Source organism: Mesoplodon bidens, assembly GCF_964165515.1.
Source record: "Mesoplodon bidens genome assembly, chromosome: 9".
Taxonomy (NCBI): domain Eukaryota; kingdom Metazoa; phylum Chordata; class Mammalia; order Artiodactyla; family Ziphiidae; genus Mesoplodon; species Mesoplodon bidens.
Window position 1 is genome coordinate 92,007,857 of NC_138166.1, and position 20,367 is coordinate 92,028,223.

Below are 20,367 nucleotides of genomic sequence, written 5' to 3' on the forward strand. Positions count from 1 at the left end.
GGTGACATGTTGCAGGTAGACTGCAGGGGCACCCAAATTGTTCTGAAGATGAATGTGAAGAGGAAAAAGAGAGGGAAAATAATTACTTGTCGAGTGATGAGTGCTAAGCATTTGCATGATTGTTATTTATCTTAAGTGTCCGAGAGATGTTAAAGGTGGTTTTTTATTTAATACTTAACCTGAAATAAGATAAATCCATCATTTGTATTAATTCCCTTTTCACTAAGGAGGGAAGAACTGAGGCGTTTTAATAGATACTACGTGACTTGGTCACATTCTCAAACAGTTTTTTATATAAGCAGTGACAAACCAGAAGTGACCTTGATCGAGCCTTTAGCCTGCTTATCTCAGAAATTTGCTTTTGATCTTATTATTTCTCTCTAGGATTTACTGCTATATGATATATATAACGTACAGTCTTTATTATGCAGCCTAATTTTCCCACTTATCAATACATTTGACCCTTGAACAATGCAGGGGTTAGAAGCACTAACCCTCCATATAGTTGAAAATCCACGTATAACTGATAGTTGGCCCTCTCTCTCTGTGGTTCCTCCATATCCACTGTTCTGCATCTGAGGATTCAGCCAACCACAGATTGTGTGGTACTGAAGTATTCACTATTGAAAAAAATCCATGTCTAGGTGAACCTGCACAGTTCAAACCCATGTTGTGTTGTTCAAAGGTCAACTGTAAAGTAATTTTCTCACCTTTTGGTCATTACCTCACACACCACTCTTCTTGTCTCCTCTCAGTGGCTCCTGAGCTTCCTTCCAGTTCTCTCATCTCTCATTTTATCTTTTCTGTACCAAATACCCACTCCTACATTTTTTACTCATCAATTTTCCCTCATCTGTAAACTTTCACACTGCCGTACCCACCTGCTTTCTTAGTTTTCTAACAGTTTATTTGCATACATATGTGGGAAAATATCTGTCTGTAAGCAGGGTGTATGTGTACCTCTTTGTGGGTGTGTTCAAATCATACTCTACATCTATCCAATAGGACCCAGGTCAATTTAAAGGCCTGCTTCTAAAAATCACTTATACAATAGTTCCCTATTTCTTCTTCTGAAGATTAGCTGTGTAATCTGAATGATTAAAGAGTTGTGTGATACAGAGCTAGAATACATAGTTATATGACTGAGTGGTACAAACTTGATAAACATTATGTATCTCTGTTTATTGAGCGGTGTACGGTATACTCTGTCATACTCTAATGGACAGGTCTAAGTTTGTTAGATCTAAGTATGTTATTTTATACATAATGGTTGTCACTCCGGGCTAGATTTACTGCTCTGGAGATAACTCTCATTCATATGTATACATTAATTTCCTAAACAGTGGGTGGATGTTAGAAGGACATCTGCTGTGCTTCATGGTTATACTGACCTAGAATAAAACTAAAACCTGTAATAATAGAAGTATTTAGAGTGAAGGTGAGGATAGTGATGATTATATGTCAGTTTGCTTGAGCTCTCAATTATTTCTCTATTCTCTCCCTTTTTTCCTTCTTGCAAATTAATTGATTCCATTTAATTAAAATAGCACTGGTTTTGCTATTTCTTTTATGCTCATAACTAGTTGCTAGTCTTATTCTTTCAAGTTGCTTTTCCTGTCACAGGGTTCTTAGAAATTAACTCAATCAACTATAACAGTTTGGGAGAGGAAAGAAAAATCACCTTACATCTTACCACACTGGGATTCCTTGATGGGAGAGTCGACATCCAGTCCCACACTGATTTTTCACAGAGTACAGTACTCTGGCATCAAGTGTCATTTCTTGACTGAATCAATATATAAATCTCAGGGCAGGGGTATGCAAAAGACTTCTATAACTACTTTTGTTCTCCCTTAAGGATCACTTTGGGTGCTTTTCCACTTTTTAAAAAATTGTCTCTTTGATTAACTTAGAAGTTTTCCACTATGATTCCCCAGTTCTTCTCTGTTTGTGTTTCTATGATATAAAACCCTTCAAGTCACAAAACTTTAATAGAAGAATCAAAGAGAATTGCTGTGGCTTCAGGCTTACGCTTCTATAAGATTTTTTCATTTTCTCTTTTTCTCTAATATTTTTCTGTTCTTCACCCAGAAGAATAGAATTTCAAGAATTTCCCTTGATCTTGAAATAGTGTCTAAATCTACTTTTCATTGGGTCTGTAATGGCTGTTCACTCTTGAAAGTTATTGACGGTGAACCCAGTGCCAACTAATTTTCAAGAGAGGGGAAAGAGAAGTAATTTACCCAGGAAAGGAGATGAATTCCAAAAATGGGAGAAGGAAAAGAACAAAACGAGGGCAGAGCTACACTTTATGGCTGTCTGCCTTCACAGTGTCAAAGTTTAAGATGTTGCTCTTTCAGCCTTTATAAATTTCACATTTATTTTTCCCACCTTGAATGTGGGAGTTAATAGTTCCCTTTCTGAGAAGTTCTTATTCATATGCAGTTAAGATAGCCTGAAAATAAGTATTTACTTTGCAATAAGTTGCCAACCTTAGAGAGAATTGGGTAGTCAAGGTGAGACTGGCATATACGGTTACCTTTTTCTAGAACACTGGTCTCAGTTTCTAGGGCTAGCATTTATTGAGCAAACTAGGCTTGCCTTCCCAGCCCCTACCTGCCCTATAATCAACCAGTGTTGTCCTTGAAGGGTGTCCTTTCAAAATCTATTTGTTTTTAGAGAGACTCATCCTCTGAGCTGTAATTAGTACCTTAACCCCCAGCTAAACACCAAAACATGTTTGGGTAATGAAATGGCAGACTAGTTTTGGATTAAAGCCTTAGTGCTGCCTTTAATGAGCTGTGTGACTTTTTTCAAGTTATCCCAGCTTTTTAATGTTTAGTGTCCTAATATGTAAAATGAGGAGAGGGTAATAATGAGATAACATATGTAAAATGCCAGTCACAATGCCTGGCACATAGTTTGATCTCAATAAGATCCGATTCATTAATTTTTAAATGTTATTAATATTCATCTGTTCATTATTTATGTTTTACTGCTTGGCACCAGAGGACTTGAGTTCAAATCTCAGCTCCATTCCTCCTATCTTTGTTAATCTTGGACAAGTTATTTAAATTCTCTATATCTCAGTTACCTTTTTTGTAAAACAGAGGTAATCTCTACCTTAGTGGATCATTGTGAAGCTTAAATGGGTTAACACATGTAAAGCACTTAAAGTAGTACCTGACATGTAATAACTACTCAGTAAATGTTAGTAATTATTCTACCATCACATTATTTTAGGAAGATTGAAGAGGGCAATTCTTTGTAGAATATAATCATCAGGGACTTAGAAGAATACCAAAGACAGATTTTCCCTACTTGCCAGTGTGGCCTAGATCTAATCCTAGTTTAACCTACTTGCAGCTGGAAAATCCTCTCCCAAGGATCTTTCCTAATAAAACTTCTTTTCTTTAAATTGCTTATACACATTCTGGAAGGCTGTCCCCTCCCCCCATACCCTTACTGTAATTTTAATAAATGATTCATCTGTGACAGAATTGCTGTCTTTCTGTAAAAGTTATAAAATGGAGTTCTTTACACTTTGTCTTTCAGGAGATGATTGTCACTGAGTTGGTTGAATTTCTTTTTTTCCAGCAACCTCCTCCACGTTTGATAAATTTTCAAAATCATAGCCCCAAACCCAATGGACCAGTTCTTCCTCCTCATCCTCAACAGCTAAGATATCCGCCAAACCAGAATGCGCCACGACAAGCAATAAAGCCCAACCCCCTGCAGATGGCTTTCCTGGCTCAACAAGCCATAAAACAGGTATATATATTTACTTCTCCACAGTTGCTTATTCTGCTTCTCTCTACTTCCAAATCACATTGAATTTATGGATAGAGCAATGGTGATAAAGAGCAAGAGTAAGCTTTTTCCTTTTTTAAATAAATGTGGATTACAAAGTTTATTACAGACTGCCCTATAGAGAGAGGCAAAGCTAAGAGAAAGGATCTTGATGCTTTGTAATTAACAAGAGAAATCAAGCCACTTCTACAGAAGTGAAGGATCAGGATAATCGGTGAGTCATAGGTATGAATTTTTCAATGTTAATGTGTGTAGCTTTTAGGTGAGTGCATTAAATTTCCTAAGACAGAATTATTCTAACAAATACAGATTGCATACTTAAAGAGAGACCAATAAACAAATCTTCAAAGTGTTTCAGGGAGACTTCTTGGACACAAACCTTAGTATCACACAGTTTTAATATGTAGTACATATACATCTGATAAAGTTTAATATTTAAGGTTATATATTGACTCTTAGAAGGTTTAATGTTTAAGTTATAATTTATATTTGTATTATATAAATTTATAATATATATTATATATTATATATATATATTCTTAGTGTTTTCAGGTAAAAATATTTTTTAGGTATTACACTGTTTTAAAAAGTTCTCCCAGTGCTTTATCTTCTCCAAGTACTTGTGTCAAGCCTTTCCAACTTACGACTAGTAGATTGATTTCAGTTTAATTTTTTTGCCAAGACCGAAATAAAGAATATGATGCTATTCCCATAATTCTGTGACATTCATTTTAATCAAATGATTTGAAAGTAATATTCTAAAAGTACATATACTAAGTGTGTGTGTATATGTTTATAATTTGTTTGGTTTTGATAAAATATTAATACTTTCTAAAATAATATTTTAATTATTTTCAATAAAATTTATACCTATCTCTGTTTCATCATTAGAGGTGAGATGAAAAGGGACCAGACTGCAGTTTGGTCTTAAATTCTGTTTATTTTCCTAATGCTTCTGTGGCCTTGTACAAGTGTACTCTTTAAAATCTCCTTTGCCCCCACTATAGAGTGAGTGAGTACCTTGCAGAGTTGTGCTGAGACTTAGTGCTAGTGTATATAAAAGCACCTGGCACATTCTGGGTACTCAAATGTTTCCTCACGTATTCCCTATGTATTATTTTTAATGGGTAGACATGCACTCTAAGAAGGTTTTTAAAAATGTTTCCTGGTCAAAAGTCTAAACATGAATGAATAAATGAACAAGCTAGGATAAAAGATAATGGGGAATTTGTTTTAATTGATAGAGTAGCTTAACAAATTATAGTATACTTGGACAGTGGAAATGCTTTTTGGCTACTAAGAAAAGGCAGTAATCTATATATGATCTCCGAAGTATATTACACGGCAAAAAACTTTGTCGGATTTTTTTGTGAGTTATTCTCAATTTTGTGGGTTTGTTTTTGTTTTTTAAATCTCATATATATAGACAAAACCTGGAAAGATACACATCAACTGTAACTGCTTATTCTGGGGAGGGAAGGAGGAAGATAGAGAGACACAGACAGGTGGATGGATACGAGGGGTGGGTAGGTGGTAAAGATGACATTCATATTCACAGGGTTTTTTAGTTTTTTCAGTGGAGCATGTAAATTAGATTTTTCAAAGTTAGAATATTTCCATCACTGTCACTCTATATTGTGTAGTCCATATATAAATGAAACTGAGTTTGGGAGTTTTTTCCCCTGCATAGTCTTAAGATACCTCTTAGTGGCTTTTTTCCCCCCAATATTTTATTATAAAAATTTTCAAACATAGTAAGTTGAAAGAGTTGTATAGGGGACAGATTGCTCTATTTGCCTTCTCACTTATTATCCATATACCCATTTATCCATCCATCTGTCAATCAAACCTTCTCATTTTTTGATAGGTTTCAAAGTAAAGTATAGATAGCAGCATGGTTCATCTCTGTATACCCTATAGCATTCCTTTATTAATGTGTTTATTTCAGCCTCTAACATAAATGACAAAGAGTTTCCTCAGATGTTTATTGATGCTTAATTACCTGTTTGTATATGAGAAATGGGTGTTTAGAAAAAAAAAAACCCGAAAGCCAGGGTGTGGGGCTAACGTTTGATGGCTGAATTTCACTCTTACATGAGGGCTGCTAGGCGTGTTTATTAGGAGAGTTACTAATGTCACTGTTTATAGGTAGTGGTCCAATTCCCAAAAGATCTTTCTGTTTCATGCCTGAAATGCAGGACCTGGCTGCTCATTGAAGCCAGCTGGGGGAAGAAGATTGTTAGCGGGCCGGAGGCAGAGTGGGCAGGAACCTCGGCATTCATTGTGTGTATGGTTTCTTACTGGTCATTTTCAGTGCAATGCTTTTTTTTTTTCCTTAATTAATTAATTAATTAATTAATTTAGTTTTGGTCTTTTTTGCTGCACGCGGGCTTTCTCTAGCCGTGGCAAGCAGGGGCTACTCTTCCTTGCGGTGTGCCGGCTTCTCATTTCGGTGGCTTCTCTTGTTGCGGAGCACAGGCTCTAGGCACGTGGGCTTCAGTAGTTGTGGCACGTGGGCTCAGTAGTTGTGGCTCACGGGCTCTAGAGCGCAAGTTCAGTAGTTGTGGCGCATGGGCTTAGTTGCTCCGTGGCATGTGGGATCTTCCCGGACCAGGGCTCAAACCCATGTACCCTGCATTGGCAGGTGGATACTTAACCACTGTGCCACTGGGGAAGCCCAAGTGCAATACTTCTGCCTTCAGCTGAGCCTGATGCTCGTCAGCCCAAAGACTGTTTTACCTATTCTAGAAAATTAATTTCCAGCCTTCTTTTGCAGAGGTGGAGGTAGTCCTTATTATCTTGGGGTAGCTACAGGTAAAGTAGGAAACGAACGTGAGATTTCATCCTTCTTAAACATACTCTCAACAGACCATCCTGTTTTTAGCCCCCGTTTCACCTCTTATGCTTCTAATTCCCAAGCTCTTAGGGGTTCTGCAATATATACTGATTTGCTTCTCTATTTTTCCCACTGCCAGCTTAGATTTCAGCTTTATCCAATTGACTATGACTAATTCATTTGCTTTTTGTCCATTTGCCTTCCAGCTTCCAAAATGTGATTTCTGTCTTCTCCCCTGTTTTCTTTGTCTTTATAGGTCAATGCCTTTTTTTAAAAAAAAAATCCCTTAACTGTCACTTTACTTTCAGGTGTATCAGGTGGGGACAGAAGAAAACGTATGTTTTCAGCCCTCCATCTTTACCTTGAAGCTGCTTTGTACATGTTTGTATTTCTTTTCCAATATGTGTAAGCTTTCCAAGATTGGGTGCTGTGGTTTCCTCGTGAATACTAACTGTTGTCTTCTGGTATAAAAATCAGTTCTTTTTATTTTTTATGTTTGGACAGGATTAATGAAAATCATATATACTTGTGTCCTCTCCCCTTTCCATTAAAATTACAGTTGAATTCAAATAGCAGGCTGTGTCTTTTACTTTGTTTTGTGTCTGGAACAGGGATTAGCTGGACATTTTATGTTACAGGCCTGCTGATAGACCACCTTCCTTCTTTCCTTCTTGCTACCACAGTGGCAGGTCAGCAGCGGGCAGGCCACCCCCTCCGCTGCCAACAGCACGTCCTCTACTCCTTCCAGCCCCACCATTACTAGTGCAGCAGGATATGATGGAAAGGCTTTTGGGTCGCCCATGATTGATTTGAGCTCACCCGTGGGAGGTCCCTATAATCTTCCTTCTCTTCCAGATGTAAGTATACATAAAATTTATACTAAGAACCTGTTTCAAAAATTTTAAGTGAACTTGGATCTGGTAAAAGGCATGGGTTTGTTGGATTATAGACTGTGCGTTTGTGTTTAGAAGTTGTTTTTATCCTTTAGAAATATGGTAACAGCAGGAATAATAAAAAGATTAACACTTGAACATACTACAGAATGTCTTTCAGGGCACTGGAGTTAAAGTGTTTGTAAATGAATGATTATGGTGATGGATTATGGAATCTAAGCTGGGAAGGAAGGGGTGAGGACATGGGAGGAGGTACTGGAAGGTTGAACTGCTGGAATGTGATACATTACAATAGAATAAGGTTAGAGAGGGAGTCTAACATTTAAGACACCAGAAGAGGTGGAGACAAGTTTAATAATAGAAATGTACCCTGAGAAAACCATACTTCAAAGAGTCATGTACCACAATGTTCATTGCAGCACTGTTTACAATAGCCAGGACATGGAAGCAACCTAAGTGTCCATTGACAGATGAATGGATAAAGAAGATGTGGCACATATATACAATGGAATATTACTCAGCCATAAAAAGAAACGAAATTGAGTTATTTGTAGTGAGGTGGATGGACCTAGAGTCTGTCATACAGAGTGAAGTAAGTCAGGAAGAGAAAAACAAATACCGTATGCTAACACGTATATATGGAATCAAAAAAAAAAATTAGTTCTGAAGGGCAGAACCTAAGGGCAGGACAGGAATAAAGACGCAGACCTACTAGAGAATGGACTTGAGGACATGGGGAGAGGGAAGGGTAAGCTGGGATGAAGTGAGGGAGTGGCATGGACTTATATACACTACCAAACGTAAAATAGATAGCTAGTGGGAAGCAGCCGCATAGCACAGGGAGATCAGCTCGGTGCTTTGTGACCACCTAGAGGGGTGGGATAGGGTGGGTGGGAGGGAGGGAGATGCAAGAGGGAGGAGATATGGGGATATATGTATATGTATAGCTGATTCACTTTGTTATAAAGCAGAAACTAACACACCACTGTAAAGCAATTACACTCCAATAAAGACGTTAAAAAAAAAAAAAAACAGACTCAATGAGCTAATGCAAGTAAAGCCCAGTGCCCGGCACAGGAAAAGCTCCCCTCAAATAAAAATCATAATAATAATAATAGAAATGATAACATTTACTAACCAGTGCAAAATTACCTCTGATTTCATTTTTATTTAAATTAAACACATTTACCCTCTAAGCTGTTTGTCAGTATGACTTTTTTTTTTTTTTTTTTTTTGCTGTCCTCGGGCCTCTCACTATTGTGGCCTCTCCCGTTGCGGAGCACAGGCTCCGGACGCGCAGGCTCAGCGGCCATGGCTCACGGGCCTAGCTGCTCCGCGGCATGTGGGATCTTCCCAGACCGGGGCACGAACCCATGTCCCCTGCATCGACAGGCGGACTCTCAACCACTGCGCCACCAGGGAAGCCCTAGTATGACTTTTTTAAAAATCTTTTTCAAAGGCAGAAAATATAACATTGAATAAACAAATCTTTATACATAAGTTGATACTTGTTTTACCTTTTCTCATCTTATAAGCTTAAGGTAATCACTCATACAGACATTAAAAACTTTTAAGAAATCTTGTAGGATGTGAAGGAATCTAAAATTTTGTATTATTTAGTTTGTTTTTCAAGTTACTGAGATCAACTAATGTTTCCTGAAAGTTGCATCATTAACCTTACCAGAGTTATTTCATTTTTAAAATAATTGTTTATACTTTAAATCGGTAGAGTACATGTATTTTTCATGCATAGGCGATCGATAGGGAAGCTTTTTTTGTGTCATTCCTATAATTTTATTTTAGCTCTTAGGGTTATTCCACAATGTAAATAACTTTTTTTACATTAAGATCTAACAAATTTAGTTATTCCAGTACTTTTTGCACTCTCTGAAAAGTATTGGCCGGGGTAGTGCCCAAAGAATATTAAACATAAATAACCCTGTGTACTTCCTCCTTCCCCTACTGAAAGAGGACCCACAGAAAGTAAATTTTCCTCTGCAGTCCTCAGATACAGATGACCCTTTGTCCACCAGCTTTCTCAACTGAAATTCCTCATCTGAACCACAGAATAAAGAAACTGATTTGAGTGACTATTTCCTCAGTCCTCCCAAGGATGGTTCATAACTAGAACCATTCTAGATGCAGAGTTGAGAAGTAAATTCATTATATACAGTCTATGCCCTCGGACTGTAGGACTTAATTCTCTTGGAGAATCTTGATTGAGAAAAGCTGGAACTATTGGATTTTAATCACAAAAACATTCTTGGGGAATAAATGGTATATTTAAGCATTAAAAAGGGGGGTGGGTGAGGGTTGGATTGAGAGTTTGGGATTAGCAGATGCAAACTAGTATATATAGAAATGGATAAGCAACAAAGTTCTACTGCATAGCACAGAGAACTATGTTCAGTATCCTGTGATAAACCATAATGGAAAAGAATATGAAAAACAATATATATATGAATAACTGAATCACTTTTCTGAACAGCAGAAATTAACATTGTAATTCAACTATTCTTCAAAAAAAGTTTTTTTTAGTATTTGCATCTAAAGTATTAAAGTCTTATTCAGTAGAAATTTATCAGTATTTTAGCTTAGCAGTCAATTAGGAAAGCAGTCAAGTATTTGTATACCTGTTGCATTAAAGCAGGAATCTCTAAGGGGTCAATTTTTTCCTACCAAACATTAAGAATGTATTTAAGTGAGGTTAGTGTTCTGAAAATGTGTTATGCGTAGATTTGTTTCATCAATCTAGTGCATACCAGAGCATCGGTTCTCAAAGTGTGGGCCAAGGACATGGGGGTTCGTACAACCTTTTTAGAGGCTCTACAAGGTGCTTTCTGTGTAAGACCAGATTTTCTTCTTATTCTTCAGCCAAAAGCACACATCTCAGCAGACTGAGTAAGATACAAGTTTCCAGTTGGCTGTTACTAAGCCAGACAATAAAGAAATTTGCAAAATGTGAAACTATGCTACTCTTCTCACCAAGTTTGCTTTTTTTTAAATTGGTACATTTTATTATTTTTAAATAAATTAAGAAACATTATTAGAATTACTTTTTATAATTTTGTTTTAATTTTTAAGGGTGTAGCACACAATACTCTTTTCTCCTGGCTCATGACTTCTGAAATAGTGTGACTCAGTATATTTACTAAGGTGAAATATTAAGAAGTGTGAAAGCTTTTTTTCAAGGTTGATTATGGGGAAAGTATGGATCAGAACTTCTCAAATATGATATTTACATGTTTTATTATCTGATAATAATTAAACTATTAAAGTTTTCTTATAAATTTAAAGTAGCTTTTAACTTGCAAAGTCACAATGCCATGAAATAATTTCTTATCAGATTGACTGTTCAAGTACTATTATGCTGGACAATATTGTGAGGAAAGATACTAGTACAGATCATGGCCAGCCGAGACCACCCTCAAACAGAACCGTCCAGTCACCGAATTCATCAGTGCCATCTCCAGGCCTTACAGGTAAAGTGGGCTTTTTAAAAATTTTATTAGTGTTTTTTTTTCAGTTTTTAATAATTTAAAAAATAATCACCCTACGCCTCCTCCCTTTTTCTGTTGGATGATTAAAATGGGTCTATGTTTTGGGTACTCTTTAAAATTAATGTACTTTCGAAGTGGGAAGCAAAAGTTAAACCTCTGTACATTTTCAATTTGAACAGAACTTATGGGCACTATAGTGCTCCCAGGAGGAAATTAGTATTGTACTTTCTCTTTTTGATAATTTGCCTGTCGTATCATCTCTTTTTGCATGGAATTTTCCTAGCATCAAAATTTATCAGTGGCAATCACTCTTTTTGGTGGTTTTTTCGCTATTTAATTGTGTTCAAGAATTTTGGACACAACTACTTATTTCCTCCAAGAGAGAAGCACTCTGACTAATGCTACTCGCAGAGACCTTGGCAAATTAGATGCCTTAGACCAAAATAAGGAAAGAGGAAAATTTCTTATGCCATTCACCAGTCATACAAGCATAATTAAGCAGTTGTCGAATTTTAAAGGAGGTACTTATTTAAAACATAAACAAACTGAAAGGAAATTGTTGACAAAATGTGGTAGAGAAACTTTAATTATGTAACAGGTTCATACAGATTAATAAGGAAAGTACACAGTATTGCAAAAGGACATGAGTAGATTATTCCCTAAAGAGGAAATACATTTAGTCAGTAAAACAGGGGAGAGGAAGAAAAATGGGTGGTTCCATCTCACCAGTAGTCATTATAAAATCAAAAAGACATAATTTCTAACTATTGAATAAGCAAAGATTTAAATAGTAAAAATACTCATTGATGAGGATATGATGGGACAAACGCTCTGATACATAGCTGGTGGGAGTATAACTTGACAAAACATTTCTGGAAACCATTTTGGCACTATTACTAAAGCTAACGTTTATCCAGTACTAACTCTGTGTCAGGCAAGGGACAAAGTATCTTCTATGCATTGCTTCAGTGTCTTCCGTTCATTAGCCTCTGGGGCTTTCTCTCTTGGACTGCTTTTATACCAGCCCTACCAACTTTTTATTGTCCTCTGTAGCTTTTGCTGGCACTAGTGTCCTCACTAAGCTCCTACCCTGGTTACTCTAACATGGGACATTCGACAGTGTTTGGAGACATTTCTGATTGTCACACCCCTGGATGCTAAGTATGTAGAGGTGCTATGGCATCTAATAACTGTAGAGGCCGAGGGTGCTGTTCAACATCCTTATGATGCACATACAGCCCCCCACATCAAAGAATTATCTGTCCCCAAATGTCAGTACTGCTGAGGTTGAACAGCCCTGCCAGTTTAGGGGGACTTCAGACTGTGCTGGGAGTTCAGCAACTACTCTTGTTTTATATAGTTTCATTATGTGTTTCCAGTTTCAATGTAGTACTAAGTGAGAACATTCGGTAGGAATTAAATACAGTTTTTAATTCATTTTACGAATGTGTATGATCTCAGGACCTGTTACTATGACAAGTGTACACCCACCAATACGTTCACCTAGTGCCTCCAGCGTTGGGAGCCGAGGAAGGTAAACTGACTTAACTTATTCTCTAGTCTATAAAATCTGTAACTAGATTTCTCTCACCAATGTTCAGCATGCTTTGGTACTCAGTACATTTTAAGCAATTTCCCTTATTTTTAACTTTTAAGTTAAATGTTTAATAATTATTATATATTATATGTTAATGTAATAAATCAATGGGTTTAGTAGAGTACAATTTTATCTTTAAAGATACAAAAATGTTTATTTGTTGAAAATAAGAAAATACATTTGACTTTAGTATAATAGCAAGGAAAAAACAAAAATGAAGTCTGTGTAACACACTGCACTATATAGTAACATGCACAAATAAAAACTTAGGGAAAACAAATAATAATTTTATACTAAAATTGGTGTTCTGACATTTCTAATAACCAAACATTGATTCTGTTTTACACTTGTTGAAACTGTATTTTAACTTACTGTGTTACACACCCACTCATAATGCTTGCAAATTTCTCCTAGATAGTGAACCCAATTCTTACTTTCCTAATTGTATGGAAGTAGCATACTCTGAAGGGGAAAAGTTTGCCTTTAATCCTATGAGAACATAGTAGCTATCTGTAAACGGCTTTTTTGTTGCACTACATTTTTTAAAATAGCAGAACACCAGTAAATTATGAACCTAGTTAATTATCTTCACACTTTGTGACAGTAAATCGTTAATGTGAGCCTAGACTTCTCTTTGTCACTGACTAGAGAAGGAAAGGAAAATCCTAAAAAAAAGATGCTAATTCTAAGATAGTTCTAAGATCTGGCTGCCCAATTTTAGAGCTTCAGGATATTGAAGTCAGTTTTAATTCAGGTTTTATTTAAATTTATTTAAATACCTTTCCAGGTATGTAATATAACCATTTTGATAGGTTAATATGTGGAACATTTTTATACATAAATGAAACTGTTTTGCATACAGCAGATGCATTTCAGTTATGTATCATTTATTGCTGATGTAACATAGTTACCATTGCTGTGAAGATACAGCATTACTCCAAAAAGCTATTATCATACCTTGTTTTAAGATACTTAAGGTAGCTTTCTTAGATTTTTTTTCTTACTTTCTTTCTTTTTTTCTTATACTTATAGTTCTGGCTCTTCCAGCAAACCAGCAGGAGCTGATTCTACACACAAAGTCCCAGTGGTCATGTTGGAGCCAATCCGAATAAAACAAGAAAACAGTGGACCACCTGAAAATTATGATTTTCCTGTTGTTATAGTGAAACAAGAATCAGATGAAGAATCTAGGGCTCAAAATGTAATTATATTATGATTGCAATACTACTCCTACTTGAGGGATAGGATGAGAGAAACTTTAAATAGCTCGTAGGAGAGAAAAACTATTATATTTAAATCTTTCAGTAGATCAAAACAAAAAGATGGATGGCAAACAGGGAGAAGAGTTTGAAAAGTCAGAGGTTAAATGAGGAGGTTGGGCATTTGAAAGAGAGAAAAGAGTAAAACACATGGAAGGTAATTGCCAAAGCAATAATACAAGGAAACTTCCTGTAACTGAAGGGCATGAGCATCTGAATTGAAAGGGCCTACCAAGTACCAGAACAATTAAATGAAAAAAGGACTCAAGTTATATCCTCATCGATTTCAGAATACCAGTATTCTAAACAGGTTCTAAAAGCTTCCAGAGGAAAAAAACACCTTACATAATGGATCAGACATCATAGTGTCACCAGGTCCTCAACACAGACTCTCAAAGCTGGAAGCCAATAGAGAAAATATCAAAATTGTGAGGAAAGATACTTTGTAGCCAGGATTCTGCACCCAGGCAAATTATCAATTATGTGTAAAGATTAAATAAACATTTTTAGACATGCATGCAGATTCTCAAAAACTTAATTCCATGCATTCATTTGAGAAGATATTTGAGGAAGATATTGAGGAAGATATTTGAGAATATGCTTCATCAAAAATGAATTAAACCAGAAAGAGAAAGACGTAAGATCCCATTTCTGGGATCTAACACAGAAGAGAGGCAAAGAAAAGGGTAGTTAGTCCCCAGTACAACAGCTCCTCCAGTACACCCTGTAGGAGGAGGACAGAAGACTCCATTAGGAATGTATGTGGCAGGAGAAAAATGCTTTGACAGTATTGAGAAACGTTTTATAACCCTGGTGGGGACTGTGAGAATGACTTAGATATCTAGAAAAATAAGCAGATGGACTAAATTTTAAAATATGGTAATTATGGACTCACAGGAAAAACAAAAGTTAGACAAAAAGAAAGTGTAGTCATAGTACATTCTGTGGTTATGCAATGAACAGTATATAGTCATAATGATATAAACAAACACCTGAATACAAATTTAAATAAAAATAAGATATAATCAGGATATAACATGAATATGCATTTGACCAAAAATTGATTTTTCAGGATATTTAACCAGTACAGCAATGATACTGACCAGCTGGAATAGATGCTGGCTATAAACAGTTATACTGGTGCCTACCAACTAAAAAGAAATCAGTGTTTAATAAAACTATGTTCAGAGGATGGTATGAATGGTGTATGTAAGTATAAGGAGGGTGTGGAGAATCAGGAAGGAAAAATCTGATCTTCCATAGAAGGGAAAATATATACATTTAAAACTGAAAATATGTTTAAATTTGAAAATCTGAAAAATTATAGTATAAGCATACTGTTTAGAAGTATAGAGGTAAAAAGCAGAGGAAAAAGCTAAATAATTTGAAAATAACTGCCTCCAAGGAATGATATTATATACCTGTGCTTTTAACTAAATCTACATTTATTACTTCAAAAATTTTTTTAATGTTTAAAGGAGATAATAGATTTTGTTATTAATTTGAAATTTTCACCATTCTAGGCTCAGACATAACATTTAGGTTCATTTTAAAGTTATTAATGGCATTTGCAGAGGTGAAATTACTTCTAAGAATTAAAGCAGTATACCTTTTTATGAATGATAAAAAATCTATAGTAGGCCTGTTTTGTGTTTGGATATACTTTGAATTAACAGCTTCAGTAAAGTGTATTTATAGTTCACGTGGTTGACTTCTACACTACCCACCCGTTTCTATAGCCATCAGCAGATTCAGAGATTTTCCCTATGTTATCCACACCCTGTTACTGCTGCTCATCTTCTGTGTTTTGAAGATACTTTTCAGGAGAGGTCCATGTCTTCTTTACCATTAGGGACAGTTAGCAGTAAATGTATTCTGGTCTCATGCAGATTCACAGACTCCTTTGAAATAACCAGGTGCTCATGAGTGAGCAGCAGACTGCAGTCCAGAATTGCAGTAGTACTAATAAAGAATGGCAGTTTAAGATACCCATATGCATATGTTAACTCTTTCCACTGCAGACCAACTATCCAAGAAGCATACTCACCTCCCTGCTCTTAAATAGCAGTCAGAGCTCTGCGTCTGAAGAGTCTGTGTTGAGATCAGATGCCCCTGATAGCACAGGAGATCAACCTGGACTTAACCAGGAAAATTCCTCAAATGGAAAGTCTGAGTGGCTAGATGCCTCGCAGAAGTCACCCCTTCACATTGGAGAAACAAGGAAAGAGGATGACCCCAATGAGGACTGGTGTGCAGTTTGTCAGAATGGAGGGGAGCTCCTATGCTGTGAGAAATGTCCCAAAGTATTCCACCTCTCTTGTCATGTGCCCACATTGGCAAATTTTCCAAGGTAAGATGGTGCTTGCTTTCCTTTCTTACATTCTTTTATTATAAATAATAACAGCAATAAACTTTTGATGATCACTGTAACATAAAACCTTTGTAAAAACCTAAATAGAAGTCCACTTGGCATAAATGCATACACCAAAACTTTCAACACAGGGTTTCCCATACCCTGCCTCCCATTCCCTGTGCTTCTCTCAAAAACCTAGTCTGTTATGACAAGAAAAAAAAATAACTGGCCCTTTAAATTATTACAAGGGAAGTACCATAAAGTGTTATCCTTATGCACAACACTGCCATAATTTAGCCCTGGCATCTTATTTGCCAGGCATTGAGCTGTATTGTTGACAAATATCTTGAGTAAATTCTCAAACAAACCCTATGAGATGATGATGGTCATAGAGAAGAGCCATTGGGTTGATATCTTAGTTCTTCAAAGGCTGTAGGTTTTGTTTGTTTGTTTAAGTGAGCCTTGTCCCCAAAACTTTTTTTTTCATTTTTAAAAATTTTTTTAAAATTTTTAAATTTATTTGGCTGTGCCGGGTCTTAATTGCAGCACGAGGGATCTTTTAGTTGCGGCATGCGGGCTCTTAGTTGCAGCGTGCAGGATCTAGTTCCCTGACCAGAGATCGAACCCAGTCCCCCCGCATTGGGAACATGGAGTCTTAACCACTGGACCACCAGGAAGTCGCTTCCAAGGCTGTACTTTTAAATATTTATAATTTCAAACTTAAAGTTATAAGAACAGTACCAAGAGTGCTTCTTTTTCTTAAATCATTTGGGGGGAAAGGTCAGTTGTGCCTCCCATCAGCCATAGATTAATGTGTGTGTTTATTTTTTTATTTTGTGTATATTTCATGCCTCCTTAACTAGGCTAACATTTACCACTTAGGCCTGTGAACTCTATTTCTGCTTGCAAGCTCACTCAGCATGGGGCCACGTACATAGCAGATGTGTGCTAAATCCTCAGTGATTAACACTGATGCCAAATAAGTAATTCTGCATAATAGATGGCATGGAGGGAGGTGGGAAAGGGAGGTGGTGGAGAGAGCAATGATGCATTAGGAACTCAGCCAGATACTTTATTCCCCAACAGTGGAGAGTGGATTTGCACTTTCTGCCGAGACTTATCTAAACCAGAGGTTGAATATGATTGTGATGCTCCCATTCACAACTCAGAAAAAAAGAAAACTGAAGGCCTTGTCAAACTAACACCAATAGATAAAAGGGTAAGTTTCCAACCTAGACTGTTAAACAGTTGTTTTGGTTAGATGCCTTACTGTAATGCAGATGTGCCTTCATCAAAGAAGTGTATATTCAGTCAAATTTTATACTAACTTTTCTCTTTAGTATTCTTTTTCCACAAAAATATAACAGTCTTAAATAATGGCAGATTATTTATGTGGCCTGGACTTTTAAATTTAGTCTGCCTTTAGTCAATTTCGGGTTTGATTCAGATATGTTTTCTTCCTCAGAATTTGTTAAGAATTGGCACCAAAGAGATGGGTTTTTCTGTTTACTCTTCCTGGAAATAATTACATTCTTTCACCAAATGGTACTAGATTTATACCTCAAAGCTAGCTAATATATTTAACTGTAATTAACATTTAAAGCTACTAAGTCAACACTTCTTTATCACTAAAGAAGCTCCTTTGCTAAATTATTAAGTAGAACAATCAGTATGAAAGTTGTCATGCAAGAGAGAGCTGAAACATGCACTGCCACTGCTACACAGTGTTTATTGGGGTAAACTTGTAAGCAGAGAAGTAGCAGAGTACATGATGGAACCATCTGCATTCAGAGAGGGGTCCTTAGGACCCAACACACCATGGCAGGGGCTCCACCTCTGGATCTCAACATGGATGTTCTTCTATTAATTTGTGCACTATTAATAATTCAGTACACAAATTGGAGAGAGAAGTGGAAATATATTTTTAAAGAACTTCAGATAGGTTTCTAGTGATACTGCTTTTGTTCCTGTAATTATAACGACTGCTCTCATATATGACATACACCCCAAAATGTCAAGCAGTACACTGTAGTAAATGATTGAAATGGACAGCAAAGCTCCAAGTATCAATATTTTTCTTGTATTCATCTGGTTTTAACTTTTATTCTGATACTTTGAGACCTGTAACGTTGTTGCTAAAAATTAGCCGTGACTTCATTATTTCATTATATTTTCATTTTATTTATTTATTTATTGCTTAGAAGTGTGAACGCCTACTTTTATTTCTTTATTGCCATGAAATGAGCCTGGCTTTTCAAGACCCAGTTCCTCTAACTGTAAGTATGGATATTATTTTGTGCTTTTCTTGTACAGTGGGATGATTTTTCTGAAACTTGATTTATGACAATCTAGTTTCTGTACCATTTTTCAATAGTAAGTTTCTTACATTAATCCAAATCTTAAAGCTTATTAATACATACTGCATGCTTTAATCTTAAGCACATTTTAAGGTTAACAAACTGGCCCAAAACTTCTTTTCTGATATATTCTTTCTTCTCATCTCATGTATTTTACCTACTATTCTCTGGGGTGATTTCTATCAATTGTTTCTCTCTCAGGAGTTTTAGGTATATATCCTAAAGCTGTTGGGAACAAAACTTGCCATTTGAGATAAAGACCTCTCCAAATCTCTGTACATATTTTGATTTATAGGGTAGACTTTAACAGTAGAGGAAGAGGTGTGTGTTTGTGTTTACCATTGACTTCAAAAAGCTTCATATTTAAAATTTGATGTGACTTCAGTGCATAATTTTAGAGCGCTGGAAATGGCCTTCTACTCAAAATGTGTTCTTCTCTGAGGTCTGAAATTCCTTTAAAAAGCTAATAGATTTGTTGAACAGTTCAATAAATTTAGAAAATTTAATGCAACATTAGAAAAGAAAACAAGCTTAGCAAATACATTGAGCTGATAAACAGTGAACTTCTGTCCTGAAAACAAGTTTTGAGAAGTTGAGATAGGAAAAAGGAATACAGTTGACTCTTAGAACAAGGCAGAGGTTAGGGGCACCGACTCTCTGCACAGTTGAAAGTCTGCATATAACTTTACAGTCAGCCCTCTGTATCTGCAAATTCAACCAACCACAGATCCTGTAGTAATATAGTATGAATTTAGTGAAGAAAATTCATGTATAAGTGTACCTGCACAGTTCAAGAATCCACTGTAAATAGTTTTTAGGGGGAAGGGCCCTTTGTACCCAAAAGAGCCAGGGCAAAAATATGCCTGTAGAAACTTTATTCATTTAAAAAGTTAACCTAGAATTCGGCACTTTTTATGATGTTGCCTTATAGTTACATTTGGCATTAATAACAGCAGCAGCAAAATAGCCCCCTTTTTCTTAATATATATCATCTTATTTAGTCTTTACAAAATCCTATGAGATTGGTAGAATTATTTCTATTTGAAATATGAAGAAACAGGTTCAGTGAAATGACTGAACCCAGTAACTTACCCAGGAGAATGCTAGTGAGTAGCAGAGCTGGGGTTCAAACCCAGATTCAAAGCCCACTTGCTATAACACATGCAGCAAAAGCTTGTCAAATCTTACCAGAAGTAATACTTTTTCTAGTGATTGCTTTTTGTTTAATAATGAAGGAGAATAGTAAGAGGTGTGGTAAGTTTTTTTCATTAAAAATAACTGGTGAAGATTTTTGATAAAAGTAACACTAAACATTTACCAATGTGTGGAAGCATTTAGGCACTTGTAAATTTTGCTGAATAGATTTCCTTATCAATGACAAAATAGAACAGAGAAAAGCAATGAGCACAATCTGAATTTTATACTACTTCTTATAGGATTTATATAGGACCAGGTAGAATTTATTTATTATAGCATCTCATATCTTTTGAAAGGTGCCTGATTATTACAAAATAATTAAAAATCCAATGGACTTGTCAACCATCAAGAAAAGACTACAAGAAGATTATTCCATGTATACAAAGCCTGAAGATTTTGTAGCTGATTTTAGATTGATCTTTCAAAACTGTGCTGAATTCAATGAGGTGAGAAGAAAAAAAAAAAATAGCAATGTGAAAGTAATGTTAAACCAAACACCTTACCAACAAACGAGGAGATCAAGATATCTATCTGTGGTAGCATAAATAACCAAAAGTTCAAGTCT

General features: G+C 36.0%; 1 protein-coding gene across 2 annotated transcripts in view; it reads left to right on the plus strand.

The window, feature by feature from the left end:
* TRIM24 (tripartite motif containing 24) overlaps nucleotides 1-20,367 on the plus strand; it is a 94,761-nt gene that overhangs the window by 70,018 nt on the left and 4,376 nt on the right. For both annotated transcript variants that reach the window (XM_081244468.1, XM_081244469.1), the window contains exons 10-18: nucleotides 3,598-3,771; nucleotides 7,330-7,503; nucleotides 10,886-11,021; nucleotides 12,501-12,573; nucleotides 13,669-13,837; nucleotides 15,917-16,245; nucleotides 17,335-17,467; nucleotides 18,450-18,524; nucleotides 20,099-20,248. In XM_081244468.1, coding sequence (XP_081100594.1) covers nucleotides 3,598-3,771; nucleotides 7,330-7,503; nucleotides 10,886-11,021; nucleotides 12,501-12,573; nucleotides 13,669-13,837; nucleotides 15,917-16,245; nucleotides 17,335-17,467; nucleotides 18,450-18,524; nucleotides 20,099-20,248 — 1,413 coding nt within the window. The remainder of the gene's footprint in view (nucleotides 1-3,597; nucleotides 3,772-7,329; nucleotides 7,504-10,885; nucleotides 11,022-12,500; nucleotides 12,574-13,668; nucleotides 13,838-15,916; nucleotides 16,246-17,334; nucleotides 17,468-18,449; nucleotides 18,525-20,098; nucleotides 20,249-20,367) is intronic.